The sequence below is a fragment of the Mirounga angustirostris genome, unplaced genomic scaffold (assembly GCF_029215605.1).
Source record: "Mirounga angustirostris isolate CCGP_5_RB_7025 unplaced genomic scaffold, mMirAng1.0.hap1 SCAF_4, whole genome shotgun sequence".
Lineage (NCBI taxonomy): Eukaryota > Metazoa > Chordata > Mammalia > Carnivora > Phocidae > Mirounga > Mirounga angustirostris.
The window spans coordinates 31,109,408-31,137,177 of NW_026991712.1; the positions used below are offsets into that span (position 1 = coordinate 31,109,408).

The following is a 27,770-nucleotide window of genomic DNA, read 5'->3' on the forward strand; positions in this document are numbered from 1 at the left end:
TTTCTCCATCTCTCACTCCCCCTGCTTATGTTCCTTCTCTCGCTGTGTCTCTGTCAAATAAATAAATAAAATCTTAAAAAAAAAAAAAAAAAAAAAGGAAGTCAACTCAAAACATAAGCAACGGTCAGCGAAAGGATTATTTTATTTTTTAAAGATTTAATTTATTTATTCATGAGAGACAGAGAGAGGCAGAGGGACAGGCAGGCTCCCCACTGAGCAGGGAGCCTGATGTGGGACTCCATCCCAGGACCCCAGGATCATGACGCGAGCCTAAGGTAGACCCTTAACCATCTGAGCCACCCAGGCACCCCATGGATTATTAAGTTTTATTAAAAACTGAATTATGGATCATTTCTTTCAACCTATCTAACTTGATTACAATTAACTATATATTTGAGGATATATATTATTATTACTATTCATTATTATTATAAACCAAACCATGTTTGAAAAATGTAACATTAGTCCTCACAGAAAAAAATAACTCCACTAGGTATTTTTCACTTGCTTACCAAGATATTTCACTTGAACTTGTTATTATCACTGAGATTATGGTATCTGTTTCACTTTAAATTTTGCATTAGTCCTAACCTTCTCATCTATACTTCATGTAACAATCATTACACTGAATTGATAAATACCACTCCTATCTAAATAATTTAAAATAATTAAAATCAATCTCAAAAAAACTCAAAACTGAGTAAGATAGTGAATGGAAAAATGCCATAGTCACCCTCAATATTCTACAAGGCTAAAATGATAGTTGTCAAAGAAATCAGTAAGTGATCCGAAGGGGTAGGTGCACCCCAATGTTTATAGCAGCAATGTCCACAATAGCCAAACTATGGAAAGAGCCAAGATGTCCATCGACAGATGAATGGATAAAGAAGATGTGGTATATAAATACAATGGAATATTATGCAGCCATCAAAAGGAATGAAATCTTGCCATTTGCAATGATGCGGATGGAACTGGAGGGTATTATGCTGAGTGAAATAAGTCAATCAGAGAAAGACATGTATCATATGATCTCACTGACATGAGGAATTCCTAATCTCAGGAAACAAACTGAGGGTTGCTGGAGTGGTGGGGGGGTGGGAGGGATGGGGTGGCTGGGTGATAGACATTGGGGAGGGTATGTGCTACAGTGAGCACTGTGAATTGTGTAAGACTGTTGAATCACAGACCTGTACCTCTGAAACAAATAATACATTATATGTTAAAAAAAAAAAAAGAAGACAGTAGGAAGGGAGAAATGAAGGGGGGGAAATCAGAGGGGGAGACGAACCATGAGACACTATGGACTCTGAGAAACAAACTGAGGGTTCTTGTCTAAGGTCTTCTTCTGGCCAGTGTCTGAAAGAAAATGAGGTAAAACTAAAAGCCTAATCTAATAAAAATTGATCAGAGGGGAGGCGGGCAGGGGGATGGGTTAGCCTGGTGATGGGTGTTAAAGAGGGCACGTACTGAATGGAGCACTGGGTGCTATACGCAAATGAATCATGGAACACTACATCAAAAACTAATGATGAGGGGCGCCTGGGTGGCTCAGTTGGTTAAGCGACTGCCTTCGGCTCAGGTCATGATCCTGGAGTCCCTGGATCGAGTCCCGCATCGGGCTTCCTGCTTGGCAGGGAGTCTGCTTCTCCCTCTGACCCTCCCCTCTCTCATGAGCTCTCTCTCATTCTCTCTCTCTCAAATAAATAAAATCTTTAAAAAAAAAAAAACTAATGATGTAATGTATGGTGATTAACATAACAATAAAATTTAAAAAGAAGAAAAAAGAAATTAGTTCTACCCAACCCCAAATAATCTAGAAAATACCTTTCATTTGTTCTCCCTCTATCCAATCTTAATTGAATTCTGATCATACTAGAGTTTGTTTATATGTAACTAATTAGCTCAGTTGGGTGAACAGTTCTAACAAAGCATTAATAATAAAAATAATAAGTATGAATACCAAAAAAGTCAGTTTGTTTCACAATGCTTAAAAAAGCTCTCCTAAAACCTTCCTGGATCACCTAAGTCTCTGTTATTAATCATATAGCATCTGTATGTCTCCTTCATAGCACGTGGCTCAGTTTTAAGTTTCTATCTCTTTTTAAGTCCTTCCGCTATATGGCAACCTACAAAATACTGTGCTTGCTTTGTTCCACATTGCCTCCTCTGAAGCAACAACTTAAACTATACCTAGAACTATCACAATTCTCATAAACCGTCATTAATTTTCCATAAAGAAAAGCAAAGAATTATGGTTCAACCATTATGCCCGAGGGCAATGAATTTTATATATATATTCCCTACTCTTATTTCCTAAATATTTACAGAATTCTTAAAAGCTGGGAAGGAATAAAAGATAAAAACTCAGAAAAACAGCAAAGGTTTTGATCAGACAATTAAGAGAATATAAAAATGGTGCTTAAACATGTAAAAATATTTTTAATCTAACTCATAACTACAGAAATGCAAATGTGAATTACACTGAGATAGAATTCCTCACCTATCAGATAGGTAAAAATTCAAAAACCTAACTAAATATTGTTTGGCTATAAAAAAACAGCATTCTTCTATATTTATGGTAGGAATGCAAAATGATATAATGCTTATGGAAAGGAATATTATTTTTGCTTATTGTAATCCACTTTTCCTCCAAAGAACAGCATATATTTAAATTTGATTTTCTTACGATAAAACATTAAACTATTTTAAATCTAAACAATTTAAAAAGTTTTAAATAGTAATTTCTGCTCTTTCATAAACAGCAGAGGGAGCCAAAACATTATCCTCATTTTGCTGTTTAAACTTAAGCAATGCAAAGTACAATTACAGATAACTTTTAACTAGTAACATATATCCATCCTTAACTGATTTTAGGAATAACCATTAGTCTACATTACTTTGCCTAACTGAAGTTTTTCAATTTGTGTTTCATAATATCCCAAGAATTCATTAAACATTTAATCACAATGAAGTTTGCAATTGCTCTCATTTTCAAGAATTCACCATGGAATGCAGTTCAGAGCAAGAAAACCAATATATTAGCTTTCTATAAACTTTTCTTTTTTTTAATCTTTTTTTTTTTTTTTTAAAGATTTTATTTATTTATTCATGAGAGACAGAGAGAGAGAGGCAGAGGGAGAAGCAGGCTCCCAAGGAGCAGGGAGCCCGATGTGGGACTCGATCCCAGGGCCCTGAGATCATGACCTGAGCCGAAGGCAGACGCTCAACCATCTGAGCCACCCAGGCGCCCCAGCTTTCTATAAACTTTAAAACAAATTGAAAGTATCCACTTTAATAATTTAGAATTATATATTACTTTAATGTTTATTATAAAAACAGTTCTAAAGATTAATAACCAATGTTAAAACATTTACTCATAAATATAATTACCAGAGCACAATGAAACAAACTGATCATTCACTTCTATCAGTATGAAAATACAATCACATAATCACAATATTTGAGACTTTCTGAAAATGAGCACAGTTGCTACCTAGCCCAGTCTATTATTGGGTAATTTTAATACCTTTTTTATTTTTATTTATTTATTTATTTATTTTTAAAGATTTTATTTATTTGACAGAGAGAGACACAGCGAGAGAGGGAACACAAGCAGGGGGAGTGGGAGAGGGAGAAGCAGGCTTCCCACTGAGCAGGGAGCCGGATGCGGGGCTCGATCCCAGGACTCTGGGATCATGACCCGAGCCAAAGGCAGCCGCTTAACAACTGAGCCACACAGGCGCCCCAATACCTTTTTTAAAGAGAGTTGCCAGCATAAAAGAATCTAGACAGTGAGTATGGAGAGGAGAGGTCTTATTCTTCTTCCCCACAAAAGTTATTACAGTTTAGAAATATATACATATTTGTGATTTATTTAACAATCAAAATAATAAACATTTATCAAGTGCTCAGTATATGCCAGCCACTGTTCTAAGTACTTCACATTTATTACTTTACCTGATTCCTCAACCCTATAAAAGTAGGTATCATTATTATCCATTTTACAATCTAAGAAAATGAAGCACATTGTTGGTTATTGCAATTGGGGAAATGTTACTGGCATCTAGTGGGTACAGGCCATGGATGCTGTTAAACATTGTGTGTTAGACAATGTACAGCACATTCCCCTCACAACAAAGAATTCTCTGTCCCAGATTGTCAATACTATTAAGGCTGAGAAGCCTTTCTATGTACCCAGCACCTTATATTATGTGTGGCATACAGTAGGCATTCAGTAAATTTTTGATAGGTAAATGGATATATAAAACTTCCCCCAAGATACAATTATCTCGATATATTGAAAAGAGCAAGGGACTTAGATTTTACTCTATCATTACCAGAAGCGCTTACATGTAATCTAGAGCAATAAAGTCCCATTCTAAGATGAATCCTACAAACTTCGATATTCTGTGTTTTAATAATTTGGTCCAAAATATTTTATAACTTCTAATTTCTTCTTTTGACATTAGAGAATATTGCTTAATTTGCCAACATATGAGAGTTTCTAAAATTTATCTTTTGGTTACTGATCTAGACTAATTGCACCATGATGAAAGAAAATAAAGAAGTTCAAACCTTTGAAATCTGTTGAAATTTGCTTTATAATCATATGTAAATTTAGTAAATACTCTGTATGTACTTGAAAAGAATGTGTATTCTATACTGTAGGGTAGTGCTATGTGTGTGTATCATACATACATATAATCTATCACCCTATCAATAAGGTCAAGTTTGACAACTGTGTTTTCAAATTTTCTATATTCATATTGATTTGCTTTTGTATGATTATTCTGTAAATTACTAATACAGGTTGTTAAAATCTCCCACTATAACTGTGGGCTATATATGGTCCCTTATAAATTTCTCTGCTTTGTTTTCTGTATTTTGAGACCATGACAACTAGGTTAATATAAATTAGGAACTGTTTATCTTCCTGGGAAATTGAGCCTTTTCTCGGAATACTTCTTACCTTAAAGTCTACTTTGTCTGATAGTAATTATACCAGTTATTCTTCCATCAGTGTTTACTTTTTCTTTCTACTTTCAACCCTTCTTTATCCTTACACTTTTTTTTTTTTAATTTTTTAGAGTTTAAGTAATCTCTACACCCAACATGGGAGTCAAACTCACAACCCTGAGATCAAGAGTTGCATTATCTACTGACTGAGCCAGCCAGGCACCCTAACCTTACACCTTAGATAGGTCTCTAAATAGGCCCTTTTTGTCTATTTGTTCTATTTTCTATTTTTCTGCCTGTTCTGTTACCTTCCTTTCCTTCCTTCTTTTGGATTACTACTTATTAATTTTGTTTTCCTCCCATTACAGTTAGTCATTCTTTAACAATTCTGTTAGTGATCATCCCGGAGGTTACAGCCTGAAATACTGACTTATCACAGTCTAATATTAACTAGTACTTTTATCCTCTTCCTGGACAATGTAAGGACACTAAAAACTGTGTGCCCCTGCCAAAACTTATATGCAACTGTTATTACTTTAATTATATATATGTATATAAAAAACCTACTATAAATCATTATTTTTCTAGACAGTCAACATTCACTTAGTTTTGCCCTCATATTTACCATTTTTACTGCAACTCTGGGTACTTTAACAGAGTACAGAATTCTAGGTTGGCAGATATTTTCCCCTGCTTTTTAGTTTCTGTTTCTGTTGGGAAATCAACTGTCAATTTTATTGCTACACCATTAACTGTTTGTTCTGATTGCTTTTAAGATTTTTTTTTATCTTTGGTGGGATTTGTACTGATTCCACTAGAGGTTTGTAGGGATGCTCAAATCTATGAATTAAAGTATTTCATCAGTTTGGAAGTTTTCATTCTCTTACTAAATTATGCTTCTGCCCCATTCTCTCTCTCCTTTCCTTTAGGAACTCAAATATACATACATTAGAACTTCCCATTGTATCTTTTATTAACCTTAACCCTCTCCCATATTTTCCATTCTTTTGTCCCTCTCTCTTTATTCTATTTTCTTCTGACCTATCTCTCAATTCACTAATTCTCTCTTACGGTGTGGCTAATTTGCTGTTAAAGCCCCCACAAAGATTCTAACTTGGATTATATTTTTCAGTTCTAGAATATCCATTTTTCTTTTTTATAATTTGTATCTTTCTACAAAATTCTCAATTAGCACAAAATTCTCAACACGGCTATTTTAAATCACAACTACAATATCCAGAGTTCCTTGGCTCTGTTTCTATTCACTGTTGTTTCTGAAGTCTTGTCGTGTGCCTAATTATATTTTGTGTGCTGCATACTGTATTTGCAAAATTGTCTATAGACAGAATTTGACACACAAAAAGCTGTATTTCTCCGGAAAATATTGTTTGCTTCTGTTAAACAGCTGAGGACACTAGCAATACCAGATCTTGTTAATGAAGATATAGGAATTATAATCTGAAGCTAAGCCAATCTCTCATGAGAATCTACCTACTTCAGTTTCTCTATATATCTCAGATACAATGTTTTAGGGTCCTAAGTGAGAGTTCACCACCTCCCTTGTAGTGGGTCTTACCCCTTATCCTTTATACGTGTATGTTGTTAAAAGCACCTTTTAATCTTTCAGTTGCTATTTCTGGAATCAACATATTACCTAGGGAAAAGGAATCCCAAATTGGAGTTGCTCCTCCTTGGCCTCTGTCCTCACTTAGATCCTAGTCTAGTCGTATCAGTTTGCTTTCTGATACCCTCAATAAAATGTATTTTGCTTTGGCCCAGCTTTTCAAATTGTTCTCAGCAGGACAGTCTGAATAACCCAGCTTGCTATTACCAGGCTCAGAAGTCCCAAAGATTTTTAAGCAGAGAATTGAAAAAGCAGTATCAAAATTTTAAACTAAAGTCATTTTGGTAATAGAATGGAAAAGGCAAACTTGGAGGAGGAAAACAAGCTGTAAACCAAAAATGAAAATAGCATGAGATCCAGTTTTAAAATACTAAATGCCCACTACTATAACTGAATATTCTAATTTGGGTAGTAGCTACTGATAAAAAGTGTGATAATTTAAAAATATTGAGCTGGGAGTCAGTATTTTCAAACACAATAATACAGATATTAAAACTTCAAAAGCATCTTCTAAATTACAAGAGATATTCTGATTACAGCTTTTCTAATTAACTGATTCCCTCTATAGTGAGGTAATATAGGGAAAAAATGCCTGTATTTTTAAACTTTCTCTTCTGATGACTCTTTATCCATAATCAAAACAAAAATAAATTCTAAAAATCCCTCAATTTCTCTTCAACTTTGTAAACATCCTCTTCTAGATTTCACACCATCTTTCTGCTTCTTTTCACAGTTGAACTTTTGGAAATAAGAGTCTACTTTCCGGTCTTTACTCCATCACCACCTACTGATTCCACAATGCACTACAATGGCTTCTCTCTTCTCAGTTCACTAAACCTGCCTTGGAAAAGAACAAACCAAGTGGCAAATATGATGGGCCTGTTCAATTTTATTCTATTTGATCTTTCTGAAGCATTCAACTAATTCCTTCTCAGTGTTTATCTTTCCCTTTATTTGGTAATATCTCATATACTCTTCTTGGTCTCCGACCCATTAATTGTTCCCCTTTAGTGCCCCCCTTCTCTATCTAGCCGAAGATTTTTTCAGTGGTCTGCTTCTAAGTGAAAATCTCCATTATATAAAGTGCTATATAGAGACAGCCTTGCTACTTAAAGTTGTTTTTCAGGGACCAACAGCACTGGCATCACCTGGGTGCGTCCAGTGAATGCAGCTGCCAGTGAATGCAGAATCTCAGGCTTCACTCCAGAACGACTGATTCCCAACTGACATGCATGTGCAACAAATTTGAGAAGCACTGTTAATAGAACTTTTGGAAGGCTCGAACTTGCAGACTGAATAACTGGCAGAAGAAATGGCTTCCCTACTGGTGACAGAAAGACTAGCAATTTTCAAATTTCTGTCAAACTCATATGTTTTCTAAAATAGTCATTGTGATAAGACAACATTGTTACTGAGTGTCCTATATTCCTTCCTGGGGAGGAATATAAAATACACTGCATCCCACTGATGTCTGACATGGCCATGTAACATGCTTTGCTCAATGAAACATGAACAGAAGTGAGGAGTATTCCAGGTAAACTGTTAAGACCCACATTATACTTTTTTTTTTTTTAAGATTTTATTTATTTGACAGAGACACAGTGAGAGAGGGAACACAAGCAGGGGGAGCGGGAGAGGAAGAAGCAGGCTCCCTGCCCAGCAGGGAGCCCGATGCGGGGCTCGATCCCAGGACCCCAGGATCACGACCCGAACCGGCAGATGCTTAACGATTGAGCCACCCAGGTGCCCCTACACATTATACTTCTTAACTCTCTTTTTCCTCGATCTCAAGACCAGGGCTGTTCCATATAGTGACTGCTCTATCAACATGGATCCTAGAGGAAAAGATGTAATTTCTAAGAGTATTACACATACACACAAGTACACATAAATCTGATTATTCCCTTTCTGCTCCTGATTAAATAACAGTGCTTGGAAAATAAAAGAATTCATGCGTAAAAAGCAAATCACCTACTAGGGGGAAAAAACAGTCTAGCTTGCTTAACACTTCTTTATGGAAACATTATTCAATGCCAGAAGACTGAAGTTATGTTAACTGTATCAAAATAAAAATTCCAAGAATGAGGTGGGCTTGATAAAAGGACTAGTGGAAAGTACTGAACAATGGTATAAAAATGTAGTTGAAAAACTATTTGTGGATATTACAAGTAGGAAAAATGTAAAAATAATGAGTCAGTATCAGGAGATGGGAAGAAAAAATATGGGAGATGCTAATGCCATCTGAAGCAAGAATTAATAATACAATGTATTAGAATTTTCTCAAATTCTGCTTAACTTTAGACACACCACTTAGAAAATACTTTCTTATGGCAAAAAATATATCCTTCAGTTACCCGTTCCTTCAAACCCTCCATACATCATTCTGTCTGTCCAGAATAGATCTGGACAATAATGCCTATCCTAATATTAATTATGTCTCTGGATGGCTAGATTGGAGGTGGCTTTTAAACTTTAATCTTTGCAATCTATGACTTCTTCATAGTTAGCATACATGAATTTTACTAAAAAAACTGTCTTACAAAAGACTGGAAGCAAATATACTAAGATTCTATCTTCAGCATTTCTCTTTCAAGTTCTTTTCAGGAACTTTTCATAGTCACCTCACTTTTCCTAAGGTCTCACAGTCCTATTGAGAGGTGGCCATACAATTTATTTTTTTTAAAAGATTTGATTTATTTTTTGACAAGAGAGAGAGACAGTGAGAGAGGGAACACAAGCAGGGGAACGGGAGAGGGAGAAGCAGGCTTCCCGCTGAGCAGGGAGCCCGACACAGGGCTCGATCCCAGGACCCTGGGATCATGACCTGAGCTGAAGGCAGATGCTTAATGACTGAGCCACCCAGGCGCCCCTGCCATACAATTTAAACATGCATCTCTTTTCAGAACCTGAATTATAAAACAGGTGCATGTCCACAGTGCTTGTGAAGAAAAAAGACAAAAACAAAAAATAAACAAAAACCCCCTGAGGCTCAGTAATTTGATTGAAACAGTATTGAGGAAAATAGTGGTTTCTTTTAATCCTACCTATACATTAGAATCACCTGAGAAAAAACTAGTTGAAGTCCTAAACTTAAGAAATTTTGATTTATGATCTAATCTTTGATTACTGTCAAATCGTAGAGATCTCATGCTAAGAGTGGGGCCTTACAACCAGAATTTAAAAAAAAAATCTACCCAGGAAATTCTAATATACAGCCAGTATTGAGACCCGTTGCTCTAGCAGAGTGTTTTCCAATGAAACTTTCTGCAGTGATAGAAAGTTTATATCTGCATTATCCAATATAGTAGCCACCAGCCTTAAGGCTTCTGAGTGCTTGAAACGTGGCAAGTGAGACTGAAAACTAAATTTTTAATTTTACTTAAAGTTTTATTTCTGTTGAGTAGCATTGTTCCAGAAATCTAAAATCTAGAGCCCTCACTGTATGATCTAAAATCTGTATAATCTAGCACCTACCCCTCAGTTAAGATACACCATCTGATAACTACATATCTGGATTAATTGCTTTGGCCCTGTCAGAACTGCTTTTATTAACTTTGTTGTTATACCATTAAACCACACTAAAGAATGGTGTTAAATAAAGTAGCTTTTTGAAATTAGAGGCTATATTTACTATAAAGATGGTCAGGATACTTTTTGCTATATTAGAGTCCCATGAGAATTTTTTCTCATTATTCTATCAGCAATAGTGATATTCCTGCAATGAATAGAATTTTCAGCAATGATGGAAATGTTCTATATTTATTTATCCATTATAGTAGCCACTAGGCAAATGTGGCTATTAAGCACTTGAAATGTAAATAGTAAGGAACTGTGTTAAGGAATTTGGATTCCGGACTCTTATTTCTGCATTGTCCAATAGGATAGCAGTCAGGCATATGTGGTTACTTCAGTTTAAATTAGGTAAAATTAAAAAATTTAGTTCGGGTTTCTCCTGCCTGTCTAGGCAACAGATTTATCTTAGGGATGCTGATTTATGTCTGATCACATTTCCCTTTTTTTCACTGACTGCTAGAAAACAAAGGCAAATTTTTGGCCTTTCTCTAACACATGAATTTGACCTAATACATGCCCCCTTTCCGTTCAACAAAATTTATCAAGAGTCTCTTAATTTAAGTTTATTGGTGACCATGAAAAGCGCCTTTATAAACAAAAAACTATTTGCAGTTACTTTATTTTTTTAATTAATGTTTCATTTATTAAAGTACAAATATAAAAACCTAGCTTTCCCTTAAGCCTTCAACTATCAAGTGCATTTTATTTATAAATCTAGTAACTCCTGGGGCGCCTGGGTGGCTCAGTCCTTAAGCGTCTGCCTTCGGCTCAGGTCATGATCCCAGGGTCCTGGGATCGAGCCCCGCATCGGGCTCTCTGCTTGGCCGGGAGCCTTTCCCTTTCCCACTCCCCCTGCTTGTGTTCCCTCTCTAGCTGTCTCTCTCTCTCTGTCAAATAAATAAAATAAAATCTTAAAAAAAAAAAAAATCTAGTAACTCCTAACACACTTCCCAAGGTACCTTTGATAGCTGATCAACTCAAACAGAAAACAAACTAAATATCCTTAAATAATCCTATTTATAAACCTGGGTAATTAAATTTTCACACATACATTAAACTGCATTTATAAATTCACTATATTTTACTTTAAACACTTTAATTGCCTCTAACAAGTAAACCTTTCTAAGAATGTAACTGTAGGTAAATACATTAGAATAAAGTTTTAAGTATAATTAAGTTCTAAATATTCTCACAGTTTCTAAATTTAGCCAAATACTTGCACCTTTCAATTTAGAAAACAATTACACAAATACTCATTTTAAATTGTATTTAAAGACTAATCTGTATGTACTCCAATAGGCCTAATTCTCTGAAACACAATTTTTTTTGAGAGAGCGAGCGTGCTCATGTGAAGTGGGGAGGGGCAGAAGAAGACAGTGAGAATCTTGAGCAGACTCTGTGTTGAGTGTGGAGCCTGACATGGGGCTCCATATCATGACCTTGAGATCATGACCTGAGCTGAAATCAAGTGGAACATTTAACCGACTGAGCCACCCAGGTGCCCCTGAAACACAGTATTTTAGGGGCGCCTGGGTGGCTCAGTCGGTTAAGCATCTGCCTTCGGCTCAGGTCATGATTCCAGGGTCCTGGGATCAAGCCCTGCATCAGGCACCCTGCTCGGTGGGGAGTCTGCATCTCCCTCTGCCTCTTCCGCTCTCCCCTAAGCTTGTGCTCTCTCTCTCGCTCACTCTCTCAAATAAATAAAATCTTAAAAAAAAAAAAGAAACAGTATTTTAAAGACCAAATACACTGATCATTCCTAAACTTAATTCAAAAATATTAATACTAAGCAGGGCGCCTGGGTGGCTCAGTCGTTAAGCATCTGCCTTCGGCTCAGGTCATGATCCCAGGGTTCTGGGATCGAGCCCCATGTCTAGCTCCCTGCTCAGCGGGGAGCCTGCTTCTCCCTCTCCCATTCCCCCCTGCTTGTGTTCCCTCTCTCACTGTGTCTCTCTCTGTCAAATAAATAAATAAAATCTTTAAAAAAAAAAAGAAAGAAAGAAAGAAAGAAACTGACTGGGCGCCTGGGTGGCTCAGTTGGTTAAGCGACTGCCTTCGGCTCAGGTCATGATCCTGGAGTCCCTGGATCGAGTCCTGCATCGGGCTCCCTGCTCGGCGGGGAGCCTGCTTCTCCCTCTGACCCTCCCCCCTCTCATGTGCTCTCTCTCTCTCATTCTCTCTGTCTCAAATAAATAAATAAAATCTTAAAAAAATATATTAATACTAAGCATTTAATAAATGAAATTATATTTACTCCTAATCTTACCATGGATAAAAGACCCATTAAGGAAAGTAGTGATTCTCAATGTGTGGTCCTCAGACCAGCAGCACCAGTATTACTTGGTAAATTGTTAGAAATGCAAATTATGGGGCCCAACCCAGAAGTACTAAATCAGAAGTTCTTGGGAAGGAGCCCATCATTTTTGTTTTAACTAGATTTTCAGGTGATTCTGACACACATTAAAGTCTGAGAATCACTGCTTTATTGTAGCATCAAATATTCAGAGACAGTTTTGTCCGAAAACACAGATAATACAAAACACTTCAGTTCAGTGGTCCTGTGAGATGAGCAGCAATTCTAAAATAGGGAAATCTAACTCATGTTTAAGAAGGAAACAATATGATGATGAGCTCAAACTTACCATCAGTTACCATGAGAGCAGCCTGAGCTTATCAAGGTGAGGTTCTTTTCCCTCATCCACCCCGCTACCCACCTTAAGAAATGAGACTAAAACTGTAGGACACCTAGGGTCACTCTCCTCCACTGACCAACACTGTGCTTTTTGGGGTTTTTTTAATAGTTACTGCAACAATTGGTCCTCCAAATCTTTAGAGCCACTTGGTCTTTCATGGGTTCAAAATAAATTATCTAACTCTTACAGATAATCAGCATCTGCAATTTCTAATGTAAAATATAACTTTTCTAACATCTTCATTGAATTTTGCTTTTTCAGCTCATTTTAATACCTAACTCTAAGCTTCAATGACAACCCATCCTACCCTTTACCTCATTTAACTTGTTTTAATTTAACATCATATATGATAGAGCTCTGCATTCTTCTCACATTTTTTTTTTCCTGTCTGACAGGGCCATCACTCTTAAAAAATATGAAGATAACACTCAAATGGATTCTACATCCCTTATTTCTTTGTCTGGCTCAGTTTCTTCATCAGAAAAATGGGGTAACAGTATCTATCTTATAGAGTTGCTATTAGGATTAACTATTTGGTAGTGCCTGCCCAATGTTCCTGGCAACTATTACTTTTGTTGCTGTTTCCTCCTGGAAGCTAGTGTTTTAATCACTAAAACTAAATGAAAATAAATTTTAAATAGAACTGAGATGCGTTTAAAGTATACTGTCACCAAGTGGGAAAACAGAGTTGACATAGCAGGGTAGTTTATGATAATAACTAATCACAATAAGTTGAGACTTACACTTGATAACTCTGCTTATTTATTACTATATGATCCTATATGATACTATAAAAGTAAAGTGAATACTTTTAATGGCTAGGTGAAATAAGTCAGAGAAAGACATGCATTGTATGATTTCACTCATGTGGAATTTAAGAAACAAAACAGATGAGCACAGGGGAAAGGAGGGAAAAATAAAATAAGAGCAAATCAGGGAGGTAGACAAACCATAAGAGACTCTTAACTACAGGAAACTAAGGGTTGCTGGAGGGGAGGGGGGCTGGGGAATGGGGTAACTGGATGATGGGCATTAAGGAGGGCACTTGATGTAATGAGCACTGGGTGTTATATGCAACTGATATATCATTAAACTCTACCTCAAACTGATAATACACTATATGTTAATTGATTTTAAATTAAAAATAAATAAATAAATAAAGGCTGCATAGTATAGACTTATGGTCATGCTCCTAAACAAGAGCTGTAAGGTCCAAAAATTTTTCTTGAATCAAGTCACAATTTACTCTTTAGGCAGAAACAAGAATTGAATTATAAGATGTTTTCTTTGTAATTGTTATTAACTAAAGCAATGGTGTAATAAACTCCTTAATGTGTCTAACTCCCAATTATGGTTTTCTTGGGGGGAACTATATAAAGTTGGAGTCAGAAAACAAAAGCAGCCACCTAGAAGAGGAGTAAAGGCATTAGTAACACTAACAGTACAATAAGTGGTTTGTTTATAAAAAATCAAAAACATTTGACCAAAATTTTATTTAATTCATTCTTAATATGTCAACAGCAAAGCTATTTTATCAACATCATTACTGAACCCAAAATGGGGCAAGATCACTACAACAAACGGGGTCCTGGAGTGCAGCCAATTTACAAGCGTGGATGTGTCTGTACAAGAAATACTGCAATAGCACACAGGACATTTTAAAGAATTGAAGGAAGGGTGAGAGACGATAGGAAACTTAAGCAGCTGTTATAAAAATCTGAAATAAAGGTAGTCACAAGCAGAAAGGGCAAAAGAAATCTTTCAAACAGACTGACAGATATACTCATTCTGAAACACATAAATACAAAAAAAAAAAAAAAAGAATGAAAAATCCTATAGCCAAATCCACTGGGTAGGCAGCTGCAAAAAAGGTTCTCATTTTAAGCAAAGGCTAACTAGAAATAAAGCACCATCTACTTTTCACTTGTATATACACATGTTGCCTCTCAAAGGAGTCGATCTAGAAGCTATACTTATTTTAAAAATGGTGATCAAATTATTGCTGGAGCACTTATTTCCTTGACTGCCTTTAGAACTCTGTAAACATAACTTCATAGACCCACAATATTTTTACACCCAAATGGTATTTTCTAGCTTCACCACCCACCATTTCCACTTGTGTTCTAAATGAAAAAGAGCTCTAAAATTGAGAACTTTTGGGATTACCTAATCAGCCTCATTTACAAACAAGAAAACACAGGCCCAAAGAGATTAAGTAAATGTACAAATTCTTTCAGCAAGTTAATGACAGGACGTACCTGCCCACCTCACTGTGGTCATGACTGGGACATCACAAGGCCTAACTTGTGTCAGAGATCTGGGGGCACCATAAATCTTAAACATGAGTTGATAAGGCAGCTTCATCAGAAGAGGACTTTTAAAACTGCAACTCTGAAGGAGAGTGTCAGATACAGCCAGCCTGCTCAATAAATGTTTCTGAATGAATGAATCCGATGTATATGTTTGAGCTCATTAAAATACTGATTATATTCCTTCCTGGTTAAGTTACACCACGTATTTCTGAATTCTCCATCTATCTAGAGGCTGATCACCTATCATGTTTTCAATTAGGCAACTAAAGACTCATTTTTAGAAATCCTTTATTCAAACACTTTAAAGGTTTAGTCCTCATCCTTGGTCCCACCTTTAGAATTCTGCATCTGGTTAACACTTCAAAGCAGAAATATAGTAATCCCCCCTTTTTCATTTTTTAATTCCATAAACAGGAATTCTAAAGACATATGTAGTGAGGAAAAATTATTTAAAGGGGCCATGCTAAAATTAAGATTTAAATATTCAAGTTTCTTCAAAGTTTAAATCACACACCTACACACACAGGTCAATAGATGTCTCCACTGTTTCACTGCTTTAAAATGAATGGCAGAATGTGGGGTTATGGATAGATTTTACACTGTGTGAGCTTTTCTCTATATTCTAAACCCTTTAATGCTCATAAGTTGACTCTTAACACCAAAATGCACATTAGAACAACTAACAAACATAAAATATAAATGACTAGGAGAGGTCTGCCACTTGCTAACTCAGAGGAGGCCAATGGCACTGGAGAAGTTATCGTATGCAACACCTCTTCAGCGAACGCTTTTTTAAATGCCGCAAGATAACAGTATCGTGCCTTTATTTCGAACCTTTATTTTAGAATATCGTGTTCACTTAGAACACAAGTGGAAATGGTGGGTGGTAAAGCTAGAAAGATTTCTAGGATGGAAAAAAAAAAAAAAACCAACACAAGAGTGGGTATAGTGATCACTGAGGAAAAAGAAAGTCTCTAAGTTCTGCCATCTCAAGACCACACGCAGCCTTTCAAAGTACATGGCACAAAAATCAACCGAGGTTCCAGTGTAAATTAAGCATTTTCTTTTCCAAAGTAGTATTAAGTGCTGAAGTGAATCCTAACAGTTGACAAATACCAAATAAAAACAGTGACCCAAACCAAAACACCAAACCCGGCACGGCGTTCCGAATTACCTCAAAGACGAAAGACACCGACATCATAACGGGTTCAACATTCACCTCCCAATGGGAGGGAAGAAAGAAGGATCAGACCGTCCAAATACTTGGCGGGGAAAAGAAAGTCGCGTCTAGGTGAAGAAAGCAGGAAGCGCAGAGCAGGAGAAGCTACCACGCAGACTGCAGAAAGTCTTCCGCCCCCAGAGCAGAGCGAGTCCTCCCCGCCTCCCCGCCTCCCCGCCTCCCGCTCAGCCACACCTGCCAACGTCCGGCCTCGCGACCCCCGCCCACCCAGCTCACGTCCGGCGCCAGCCAGGGCCGCGCACTCCCACGCCGCGCCCTGACCGCCGCCGCACCTCCCCCACCCCCGCCCCAGCCCTCCGCCCGGGTCGGCCGCGCGGGAGGCGAAGGAAGGCTGGGCTCACCAGGTCCCTCCGGGCTGGACGGCGCCGGGGGCCGGTGGGGCGGGGACCCGCACCCGGGGTCCCCCTGGGCGGGCTCCCTCAGGTAATCCTCGAAGCGCACCTGCCGGGCTTCGCCGCCACCCCCGAAGCCCCACAGGCGGTTGGCAGTGCCCCGCAGAAGGCGCCCGCTCTTCCCGGTGAATGTGGTCAGGTAGTCCATGCTGCCGCGGGGCAGGGGCCCGGGAGGCCGACGGCTTCCACGGCGGCGGCAGCCTGTGGGTGCGCGCCCGCCCGCGCCTGCGACCCGACCCGGGGGCGGTGGCTCCGCGCGCCTCACAGGAGGCGGGGAGGGGAGGGGGCTTCCCTAGCTCGGCCCGAGGGCGGACCATCAGGAAGCTATGCATCGGGGGGAGCAGAGGCTGGCAGAAGTTTTTGAAAAGTTATTCTTGTTGCTTCCAGACGCCAAGTCAGGCAAAACTTAGCTTGTGAAGTAGGTGCTTTCTCCCTGGAACAGATGCAGGGACGAAAAGCTGGCGGTTTTTAAGCAAGCCGGAACCGTCCTATCTGCTCCTCCACCCCCCCCGGTCCGGCTCCAATGGAGCAGGCCCGCCCCGCCCCGCCCCGCCCCGCCCCGCCCCGCCCCGTCCGGACCCGACCGGACTTTCAGGACTGCTGGGGAAAGCGGGGGAGGCTGAGCCTTGGGGCCCTAGGGCTGAGCCGGGGATAAAAGTGGCCCAGGGGACTCTCTGCTGGCGTTAGGTAGAGTTTGGGGGCCTAGGAGGGCAGTGTTAAAAAAGTTTGTGTGTGTGCGCGTGCGTGTGTGTCGGGGAGGGGCACAATTTACTTCAAACTTTTGCAGCTTGTAATTTTGGGGGGCTGTGTGGGGGTAGGGAGGAAGGAGGGAAGGTTATTTTAAAGCAAAACTTAGTAGTTAGAACCAACTTAGATAAAATGCTTCTTACGAAGCATTATGAGACCATACTCGAAGAATAAAGCATTAATAGTCACATTTTAAGTTCGTTGTGGCATTATGAACTGTTAAGAGTGACAATTCCATGAATTTGGTCCTATAAAGCAAGGTAATTAAGGGCTTTAGTGTGCAACCTTATTCTTTAGGCAGAGAAGAATCAATGACTTTTGACAGACATTTAGTAAGATCTGGTTATTCTCTTCCTTTCACATCTGTTTATATCACTTTTAGTTTTCCGCACGCGTTAAATAAATAAACCGTCTTTCTTGGAATTACCAGTTTATTAATGTATGTGAAGAAAAGGTTTGAATTACTTAAGAGTTGAAGATTTAGTCAAACCAAATAATGGAGTCCAGAAAATCCTTCAGAAACTTAAGCTTTTTGCCAAACCATAAAGATTACCCCACTTCCCTTTTTCTAACTGATCTTTTTCCCACCATCACCTTTCAGCTTAAATTCGTACTAGAAAAACTTCACCATTTTAACAATACCGTCACCTTTATACCTGGTTAAAAATACAGAATGTTTGGGCTGTGCCCCCAGAGTGTAACTCGGTGTTTGTGAGAAAGGACCCAGGAATCTACATAACCAGCAATCATCCATGTGTTCAGATATTCTGGACCTCCTACCGGACCCATCTGGTAGAATGGTAGGTGGCTCCTCGTTTCCCTGAGATTTCTTTTTGATAAGGAATTATTACTACCCTTAGCACCACTTCTAAAATCTCAGAGGCTCAGTAAGCTTAAAAATCAAGTTGGAATGACTTAAGTCTAGTGCTGATTAACTAAATTGAAATTTTTTTTCTAAAATATGTTTTAAATTTACATCTTGAAATTTATCTGTTTGTGATAATCATATCCAAAATAGTGTCTGAGTTTTATATGCTTGATTAAATCTGCACTTTTACATCCAACCTTAGCAGGAAACTGTACTCTATCAGTTCAAATACAGGTTTATAGGCAGTTAGCCCATCAGTTTTTTTTTTTTCTCCTTCTGTTTCATAGAAAGCTAGAGCTGCTGGAGAACAATGTATAACCTTGATGATTAAGTGCTTTACAAATTTTGATTTAAACTTAAGTAAGCCCTTAATGTCTCCAAAATCCTTCTATTCATATAATCAATCAGCTTTCTTTTTTATTCTTCACATTTGTTGTCTGAACCATCACTATTCTCCTGAAGTTACTAAATTCATCACTCCAATATGTTACTTTGCCTTCTGCATGAAAAGTCAGGCCTTCAAATATGAACACTCTCACTTTTCTTCCCTTTTTCTCTTCAGTCTACAAAAGCTCATCTCCTTTACTTTGCCTCAGAAGTAACTTCTGTCCATGCCATTCCCTCTCCAAATTAACTTTTAAAAAAAATTTATTTATGAGAGAGAGAGAGCGTGTGAGCTCACAAACGGGAGTGGGGGGGAATCTGAGGGGGACAGGGTCGGGGGGACAGGGAGGGGCAGAGGAACAAGCAGATTCCCCGCTCCTGCTGAGCTGGGGCTCTATCCCAGAACCCTGAGATCATGACGCTGACCCTAGCTGAAGGCAGACGCTTAACCAACTGAGCCACCCAGGCACCCCTCCAAATTAACTCTTGATCTTAGTCTGGTTTATATTGTCTTTGACTTGTCAATGTTATTAACTTCTCTCTTGTATTATTTTCTCTGTCTTTACTCCAGATCCTTCCCCTTTTCCTACCTATATCATTCACATAAATCCTTTCCATCCTTAAAAAAAGTTTCCTTATACCATGCCTGCCTCCTCCAGCAACCTTTGCCTCATTTTAAAATGTTTATTGGGACCCCTGGGTGGCTAAGTCAGTTGAGCCTCTGCCTTTGGCTAGGGTCATGATCCCAGGACCCCAGGATCGAGCCCTGCATTGGGCTCCCTGCTCGGTGGGGAGCCTGCTTCTCCCTCTCCCCACCCCCCTGCTTGTGCCCTCTCTCCCTCTCAAAGAAATAAATAAAAGCCTTAAAAAAATAAAATACATTTATTGACATATGATTTATAAGCCATATAATGCACCTGTTAAAGGTATACAATTCAACGGATATTGTATATTTACAGTTATTAAACTGTCACCAAAAACCTAATTTTTCAACATTTCTATCACCCCCAAAGGAAACCTCTTACCTATTTGCAGTCACTCCCCATGCCCACCCCCAGGAGTTGGTGACCACTAATCTACCATGTGTCTTTATGGATTTGCCTTTTATAGATATTTCATACATATGGAATTCTATAATATCTGGTGTTTGGTATCTGACTTCTTTCACTTAGCATAATGTTTCTGAGGCTTATTCATGGTATAGCATTTATTAGTATTTTATTCCTTTCTATTGAAAATAATATGACCCTGTATGGATATATCACATTTTATTTATCCATCATTATCCATGCTGGGCATTTGGATTGTTCTCATTTTTGGCTATTATGAAGAATGTTGCTATGAACATCTGTGTATAAATTTTTAATGGACACATGTTTTCATTTCCCTATATGTATAATAGTGTAAGCTTAAGGTATATAATGTGATGATTTGATACAATGCAAAATGATTACCACAATAAGGTTAGTTAACACCTCCATCAATGCACACGTTACTTTTTTTGTGTGGTGAGAACATTTCGGATTTACTCTCTTAGTAATATTCAAGCAAATAATGGTGACTGTAGTAAACAGTCACCATGCTACACACTGGAGCCTCAGAACTTATCTTAAAATCAAGTTTGTACCATCTCACCATTAATTCCAACCACCATCCCCTGGCAACCACTATTCTAATCTGTTTCTATGAGTTCACCTTTTTTAGATTCCACATGTGAGTGAGATCATACAGTATTTGCCTTTCTTTGACTTTTGTTTCACTTAGCATAGTGCCCTCAATGTTCATCCATGTTGTTGCAAATGACAGGATTTCCTTCTTTTTTAATGGCTGAGTAGTATTCCCGTGTGTGTGTGTGTGTGTGTGTGTGTATCACATTCTTCTTTATCCATTCATCCAGTGATGGATATTCAGGTTGTTTCCATGTCTTGGCTATTGTGCATAATGTTGCAGTGAACATGGAAGTGTAAATATCTCTTCAAGATAGTGATTTCATTTCCTTCAGATATATACCCAGAAGTGAAACTGCTAGATCATATGGTAGTTCTAGATTTATTTTCTTGAGGACCCTCCATACTGTTTTCCATAGTAGCTATACTAATTTATATTCCTACCGATAGTGCAGGGGGCTCCCTTTTGTCCACATCCTTACCAACACTTGCTATCTCTTCTTGTTTTGATGGATAGTTATTTTAACGGGTGTGAGCTGATTTCTCATTGTGCTTTTGATTTGCATTTTTCTGATGATTAGTGATATTGAACATTTTTTCATGTACCTGTTGGCCATCTGTATGTCTTCTTTAGAAGAGTGTCTGTTGAGGTCTTCCACCCATTTTTTTCATTGGATTGTTTGTGTTTTTGCTATTGAATTTTCAGTTCCTTATATATTTTGGATATTAACCCCTTATCAGATAAATGGTTTGCAAAGATTTTCTCCCATTCTTTAGGTTGGGTTTTCATTTTATTGATGGTTTCCTTAGCTGTACAGAAGCTTTTTAGTTTGATGTAGTCCTACTGGTTTATTTTTGCTTTCGTTGCTTGCTCTTTTGGTATCATATCCAAAAATCATTGCTAAGACCAATGTCAAGGAGCTTTTGTCCATGTGTTTTCTTCTGGGAGTTTTATAGTTTCAGGTTTCACATTTGCATCTTTAATCCATTTCGTGTTAATTTTTGTGTATGATGTAAGTTAGAAATCCAATTTCATTATTTTGTATGTGAATATCCAGTTTCCCCAAGACTATTAAAGAGACTGTCCTTTTCCCAGTGAGTATTCTTGACTCCCTTGTCAAATATTAGTTGACAGTATATGGATGGTTTATTTCTGGGCTCTTGATTCTGTTCCTCTGGTGTATGTGTCTGTTTTTATGGCAGCACTATACTCTTCTGATTACTACAGCTTTGTAATATAATTTATTTTTTTTAAATTTTTATTTATTTATTTATTTGACAGAGAGAGAGACAGCGGAGAGAGGGAACACAAGGAGGGGGAGTGGGGGAGGGAGAAGCAGGCTTCCCGCCGAGCAGAGAGCCCAATGCGGGGCTCAATCCCAGGACCCTGGGTGACCTGAGCTGAAGGCAGTCGCGTAACCAACTAAGCCACCCAGGCACCCCTGTAATATAATTTAAAATCAGGAAGTATGATGTGTCCAATTTTCTCCTTCTTTCTCAGGATTGGCTATTTGGGGTCTTTTGCAATTCCATATTAATTTTAGGATTGTTTTATTTCTGTAAAAAATGGCACTGGACTTTTGATAGGGATTGCACTAAATATTTAGAACACTTTAGGTAGTAAGGATATTTTAACAATAGTGTTCTAATACATGAACACAGAATACCTTTCCATTTATTTGTTTAATTTCTTTCCTAAACATCTTACAGTTTTCAGAGTAGAGACCTTTCATCTCCTTGGTTAAATTTATTGCAAAGTATTTTGTTGTTTTTGACGCTATTATAAATGGTTTGCTTTATTTCTTTTTTGGATAGTTCATGGTTAGTCTATATGAATGCAACTGATTTTCTATGTTGATTTGTATCCTGCAACTTTATGAAATTCATTTATTAGTTCTAACAGTATTTTCATGGAGTCTTTAGGATTTTCTATATATAAGATCATGTTCTGCAAATAGAGACAATTGTTATTTCTTCCTTTCATATTTGGTTGCCTTTTATTTCTTTGTCTTGCCTAATTGGTCGGGCTAGAACTTCTAGTACTATGTCAAATATGAGTGGTGAGAGTGGGCACCCTTGTTTTCTTCCTGATCTTAGAGGAAAAACTTTCAAACTTTCACCATTGAGTGTGATGTTAATGGGCTTGTCATATATATGGCCTTTATTATGTTGAGGTACATTCCTTCCATACCCAATTTATTGAGAGCTTTTGCCATGGTGGGATACTGAATTTTGTCAATTGTTTTTCTGCATCTATTGAGATGATTGTATGATTTTTATTTTTCATTCTATTAATGTGGCATATATATAACATTTATTAATTTGCATATATTGAACCATTCTTGTATCTCAGGGCTAAATCCCACTTGATCATGGTATATGATCTTTCTAATATGCTGTCGAATTTGGTTTGCTAGTATTTTGTTAAAAATGTTTGCATCTATCTTCATCAGATATATTGTTCTGTAGTTTTCTTGTGGACTCCTTATCTGGCTTTGGTATTCGCGTAATGCTGGCCTCCTAAAATGAGTTTGGGAGTGTTCCCTCCTCTTCCATTTTTTGGAAAAGTTTAAGAAGAAGAACTGGTGCTAATTCTTCTTTAAATGTTTGGCAGAATTCTCCACTGAAACCATCTGGTCCTGGGCTTCTCTTTTTTGAGATGTTTTTGATTACTGATTTAGTCTCCTTACCCACGTTTGGTCTGTTCAGATTTTCTGTTTCTTGATCATTCAATTTGAGTAGGTTGTATATTTCTAAGAATTTAGCCATTTCTCCCACGTAACCCAATTCTAGGCATACTGGTCTCTCATGAACTTTTATATTTGTGTTTTATCAACTGTAATGTCTCCTCTTTCAGTTCTAAATTTATTTATAGCTGTTCACTCTTTTTTTTTCTTAGTCCAGCTAAAGGTTTGTCACTTTTGTTTGTCTTTTTTAAAAAAACAACATTGAGTTTCATTGATCTTTTCTATTGTTTTTCTGGTCTCTATTTCATTTTTCTGCTCTGATCTTTTGTTAGTTCCTTCTTTCTAACTTTTGAACTAAGTTTGTTCAAAGTTCTTTTTCTAGGGGGCGCCTGGGTGGCTCAGTTGGTTAAGCGACTGCCTTCGGCTCAGGTCATGATCCTGGAGTCCCGGGATAGAGTCCCACATCGGGCTCCCTGCTCAGCAGGGGGTCTGCTTCTCCCTCTGACCCTCCCCCCTCTCATGCTCTCTGTCTCTCATTCTCTCTCTTGCAAATAAGTAAAAAATTAAAAAAAAAAAAAGTTCTTTTTCTAGTTCCTTGAGGTGTAAAGTTAGGTTGTTTGAGATCTTTTTCTTAAATTTTTCTACAAAATTCCCTCTTAGTACTGATTTTGCTGTTTCTAATAGTTTGGGTATGTTGTGTTTTCATTTTCATTTGTTTCATGATACGTTTTGATTTCTCCTTTGGCTCATTGGTTGTTCAAAAGTGTGTTGTTCAATTTACAAATATTTATGAACTATGAATTTTTTCCAGTTTTCTTACTGTTAATGATTTCTAGTTTCATACCATTGTGGTTGGGAAAGATATTTTGCATGATTTCAACCCTTTTAAATTTGCTGAGACTTGTTTGTGACCTAACGTATGATCTGTTCTGGAGACTGTTCAATGTGCACTTGAGAAGAATGTGTATTCTGCTGCTATTGGATAGAATGTTGTGTATATGTTTGTTAGGTCCATTTGGTCTAAAGTGTAGTTTAAAACCAATGTTTCCTAATTGATTTTCTGCTTGGCTGATCCATCCATTGTTGAATGTGGGATATTAAAATCCCTTATTATTACTGTATTTTACCTATTTCTCCCTTCACATCTGTTAGTATTTTTAAATATATATTTAGATGCTCCAATATAGGTGTATCTATTTTTAATGATTATTATATTTTCTTAATGAATTGACACCTTTGTCATTTTATAACAACCTTCTTTGTCTCTCATTATGGTTTTTGACTTAAATTCTATTTTGTCTACTTTAAGTATAGCTACTCTTGCTCTCTTTTGCTTTCCATTTGCACAGAATATCCTTTTCCATCTCTTCACTTTTAGTCTGTGTGGTCCCTGAAGCTGATGTGAGTCTCTGTGGGAAGCATATAGTTGGATCTTATTGTTTTTTTTTTAGTCCATTCAGCCACTCTATGCCTTTTGATTAGAGAATTTAATACATTTACATTTATATTAACAGGTAAAGACTTTCAGTAAGGGTTTACTGATGCTATATTATTGTTTTCTGACTGTTATTTAGTTCCTTTGCTCCTTTTGTCCTCTTTTGCGGTCTTCCTTTGTAAATTGATGGATTTCCATAGTGGTATGCTTTTATTTCCTTCTTTTTATCTTATGAGTATCTACTATAGGTTTTTGCTTTGTGGTTACCATGAGTCTCACATAAAACATAACAGATTATTTTAAGCTGATAACTTAACTTCAATAGCATGTAAAGACTCTTGGGGCACCTGATGGCTCAGTTGGTTAAGTGTCTGCCTTCGGCTCAGGTCATGATCGCAAGGTCCTGGGATCAAGCCCCATGTCAGGGCTCCCTATTCAGTGGGGAGCCTGCTTTGCCCTCTCCCTCTGCTGCTCCCCCTGCTTGTGTGCGCTCTCTCTCTGTCAAATAAATAAAATCTTAAAAAAAAAAAAAAAGACTCTACACTTTTACCCCTCCTCCATTTGTTTTTGATTTTTCAATTTACCTCTGTATTGTGTATCCATTAACAAATTATTATAGCCATACTTATTTGTAATACTTTTGTCCTTTAACCTTTTTACTGGGGATAAGTGATTAACACACCACCATGTTACAGTCTTAGAGTATTCTGAATTTCACTTTATACTTATCTTTACCACTGTGTTTTATATTTTCATATGTTTCTATGTTACCAGTTAACATCCTTTCATTTCAGCTTGAAGAACTCCTTTTAGCATTTTTTTAGGGCAGATATAGTGGTGATGAACTCCCTCAGATTTTATTTGCTTGGGAAAGTCTTTAACTTGCCTTCATTTCTCAAGGACAAGTTTGTCAATTCATGGAAATCATGTAATATCTAACTGGCAACTATTTTATGGGATAGAAATGTCAGCACTCAAATTTCTGATTTGATAAGCAGAATCACTGATAGAATGGATAAAGTGGACTGCCACTAAGCCAAGAGGTTTTAGATGTTAAGAAACAAAGGAATGAATCTATTTTTCACTTAGTATATCTGCATCTGTTAGTAAACCTAAAGCCTAACTTGATAGATAACCAAACTGGTTACCCTTGATGTTAACGCTTTCTGTATTCAAAGTCTTACTGCTTCTTTCTCCATTAAAAGGGTTACACTGGCATTCAAACTTACCTTATGAGACTGTCACCTGTGTCAAAATTACCACAAAGAGGAAGAGTATAGGTCATTGTTTGGATACAACCGTGATCAAAACATTGAACAGTATATAGAAAAGATTCAATCTGACAGAATGAGAAAGAACTTAATATTGATTAAAAACAAATTCCCCTCTAGTAGATGCCAATCCTGGATATAATCATTACAAACCCTATGAAAAACCAAGTAACTTTTGCTCAATTTGAAAACTGTCTAAAAAGTGTTAACTACTACACTTGTCAGAAACAACAAACATGTAGATAATCAAATCAAGCAAGGAACTAGGAATAGCATCATTGAGAATTGTAAGTGAAACTTAAGTCACGATAACTCACATCAACTTGCCTTATAGCTATTTGAGGACCTTTTTTATATCCTACCAAAGATTAGAATTATGTAGGGGCGCCTGGGTGGCTCAGTCATTGAGCCTCTGCCTTCGGCTCAGGTCGTGATCCCAGGGTCCTGGGATCAAGCCCCGCATCGGGCTCCCTGCTCGGCAGGAAGCCTGCTTCTCCCTCTCCCACTCCCCCTGCTTGTGTTCCCTCTCTCGCTGTCTCTCTCTCTGTCAAATAAATAAATAAAATCTTTTTTAAAAAAAAGATTAGAATTATGTAATTACAGCTCAAAATACTCCATACCTGGAATGCGGCAGCTTCTGACTCTGGATCAGTTTCACTTAGCTCATTGAACAAGTGCCAAGAGATATTACCATTTATATCCAAAGTTGTGAAAACTTAACAAGGCTTTAAAAGTCTTTAGGATCGGGCGCCTGGGTGGCTCAGTTGGTTGAGCGGCTGCCTTCGGCTCAGGTCATGATCCTGGAGTCACAGGATCGAGTCCCGCATCCGGCTCCCTGCTCGGCAGGGAGTCTGCTTCTCCCTCTGACACTCCTCCCTCTCATGTTCTCTCTCATTCTCTCTCTCTCAAATAAATAAATAAAATCTTAAAAAAAAAAAAAGTCTTTAGGATCAATAGTCAATCAAATTCTCCATAGAGAAGTGTTATGGTATGAAAGCAAATATTTGCAATCCCTTTCCACTGCAGACTTCTTTTTCTGTCTGTACTCTGTGTGGGGTTGCAGTACAGTATTTATTTCTACAGATGGGACTACATGCATAGCCTTGAAGTAGTCTACTCTTAGTCTCTATCTTTTTGGATTCTTCCTCTCCAGCCTTGTTCCACTTTTCTCTTAGTTCTATAATTGGTCTTTATATGTTGTTGCAACTTCTTATTTGTGTTTATTGAATAGAATTTTGATGTTTCACGTTCTTAACCTAAAAAAGCTGATAAGTGAAATGTTTGGATGTGTGGTATATTAAATGCTTTATTTTAATATATTAATTTTAGTATTAATATTAAATATTTTAAAGTTATATTTAGTTATGGTTTTAGAGTGATTTTAGGTTAGAATGTATTAGAAATAATTTTCCTCTCTTTGTATTTTTTTAATGTATTTAAAAAACGTAAAGGCAAAGATGAAAAGAAAGAGCAAAATAATTTGGGAGAAACCTAACCCTGTTGTTAGTTATTACTTTTACACCAAGATGCCAATTTCTAGCTTCAACTTAGAGCTGCTAATTAGGTTTTTGTTTTTTGTTTTTTTCCTGTTGGTGGGGGGGGACCTGAACCCTGGGCTCTATCAATGCAAGAAAAAACAAAGCATGCCATTAAAAAGAGAACCTGACTACAAGTTCATCCATCTCTCTTAAAGAAAGTGCTCAGCAGCAATGACAAGTTCTTATCAATATTCCACTTATTTCAAGCCATGGTACATGAACAACTGATAAGTACCGAGCATAATATTTGAAAGGAAGAGAACCTACTCCTCTTCCCAAAGTGTACAGAGATTCCCTGACTCCCCACGTCCCCATCGCAAATAGCATTTGGGACAGAAGCTAAAATTCAGGCAGCATATAGGAAGAGAAACCCAAACTTGGAT

General features: G+C 37.6%; 1 protein-coding gene and 1 long non-coding RNA gene across 9 annotated transcripts in view; one reads left to right on the plus strand and one right to left on the minus strand.

Annotated features, from left to right (window-relative positions):
* OXR1 (oxidation resistance 1) overlaps nucleotides 1-27,770 on the minus strand; it is a 443,163-nt gene that overhangs the window by 62,161 nt on the left and 353,232 nt on the right. The window contains exon 1 of one of the 8 annotated variants that reach the window (XM_045896065.3): nucleotides 16,840-17,214. The exons of 4 other annotated variants lie outside the window; for them this stretch is intronic. In XM_045896065.3, the coding sequence (XP_045752021.2) occupies nucleotides 16,840-17,122 (283 nt within the window). In that variant the 5' untranslated portion in view covers nucleotides 17,123-17,214. Of the gene's footprint in view, nucleotides 1-16,332; nucleotides 16,520-16,739; nucleotides 17,215-27,770 lie in introns of those variants that run through there. 3 more of the 8 variants (XM_054512512.2, XM_045896062.3, XM_054512513.2) reach the window with 3 other exon arrangements.
* Nucleotides 16,685-27,770, plus strand: part of LOC123858808 (uncharacterized) — a 55,815-nt gene continuing 44,729 nt past the window's right edge. The window contains exons 1-2 of the long non-coding RNA XR_006794240.3: nucleotides 16,685-16,821; nucleotides 18,139-18,337. This is a non-coding gene — a long non-coding RNA (uncharacterized LOC123858808). The remainder of the gene's footprint in view (nucleotides 16,822-18,138; nucleotides 18,338-27,770) is intronic.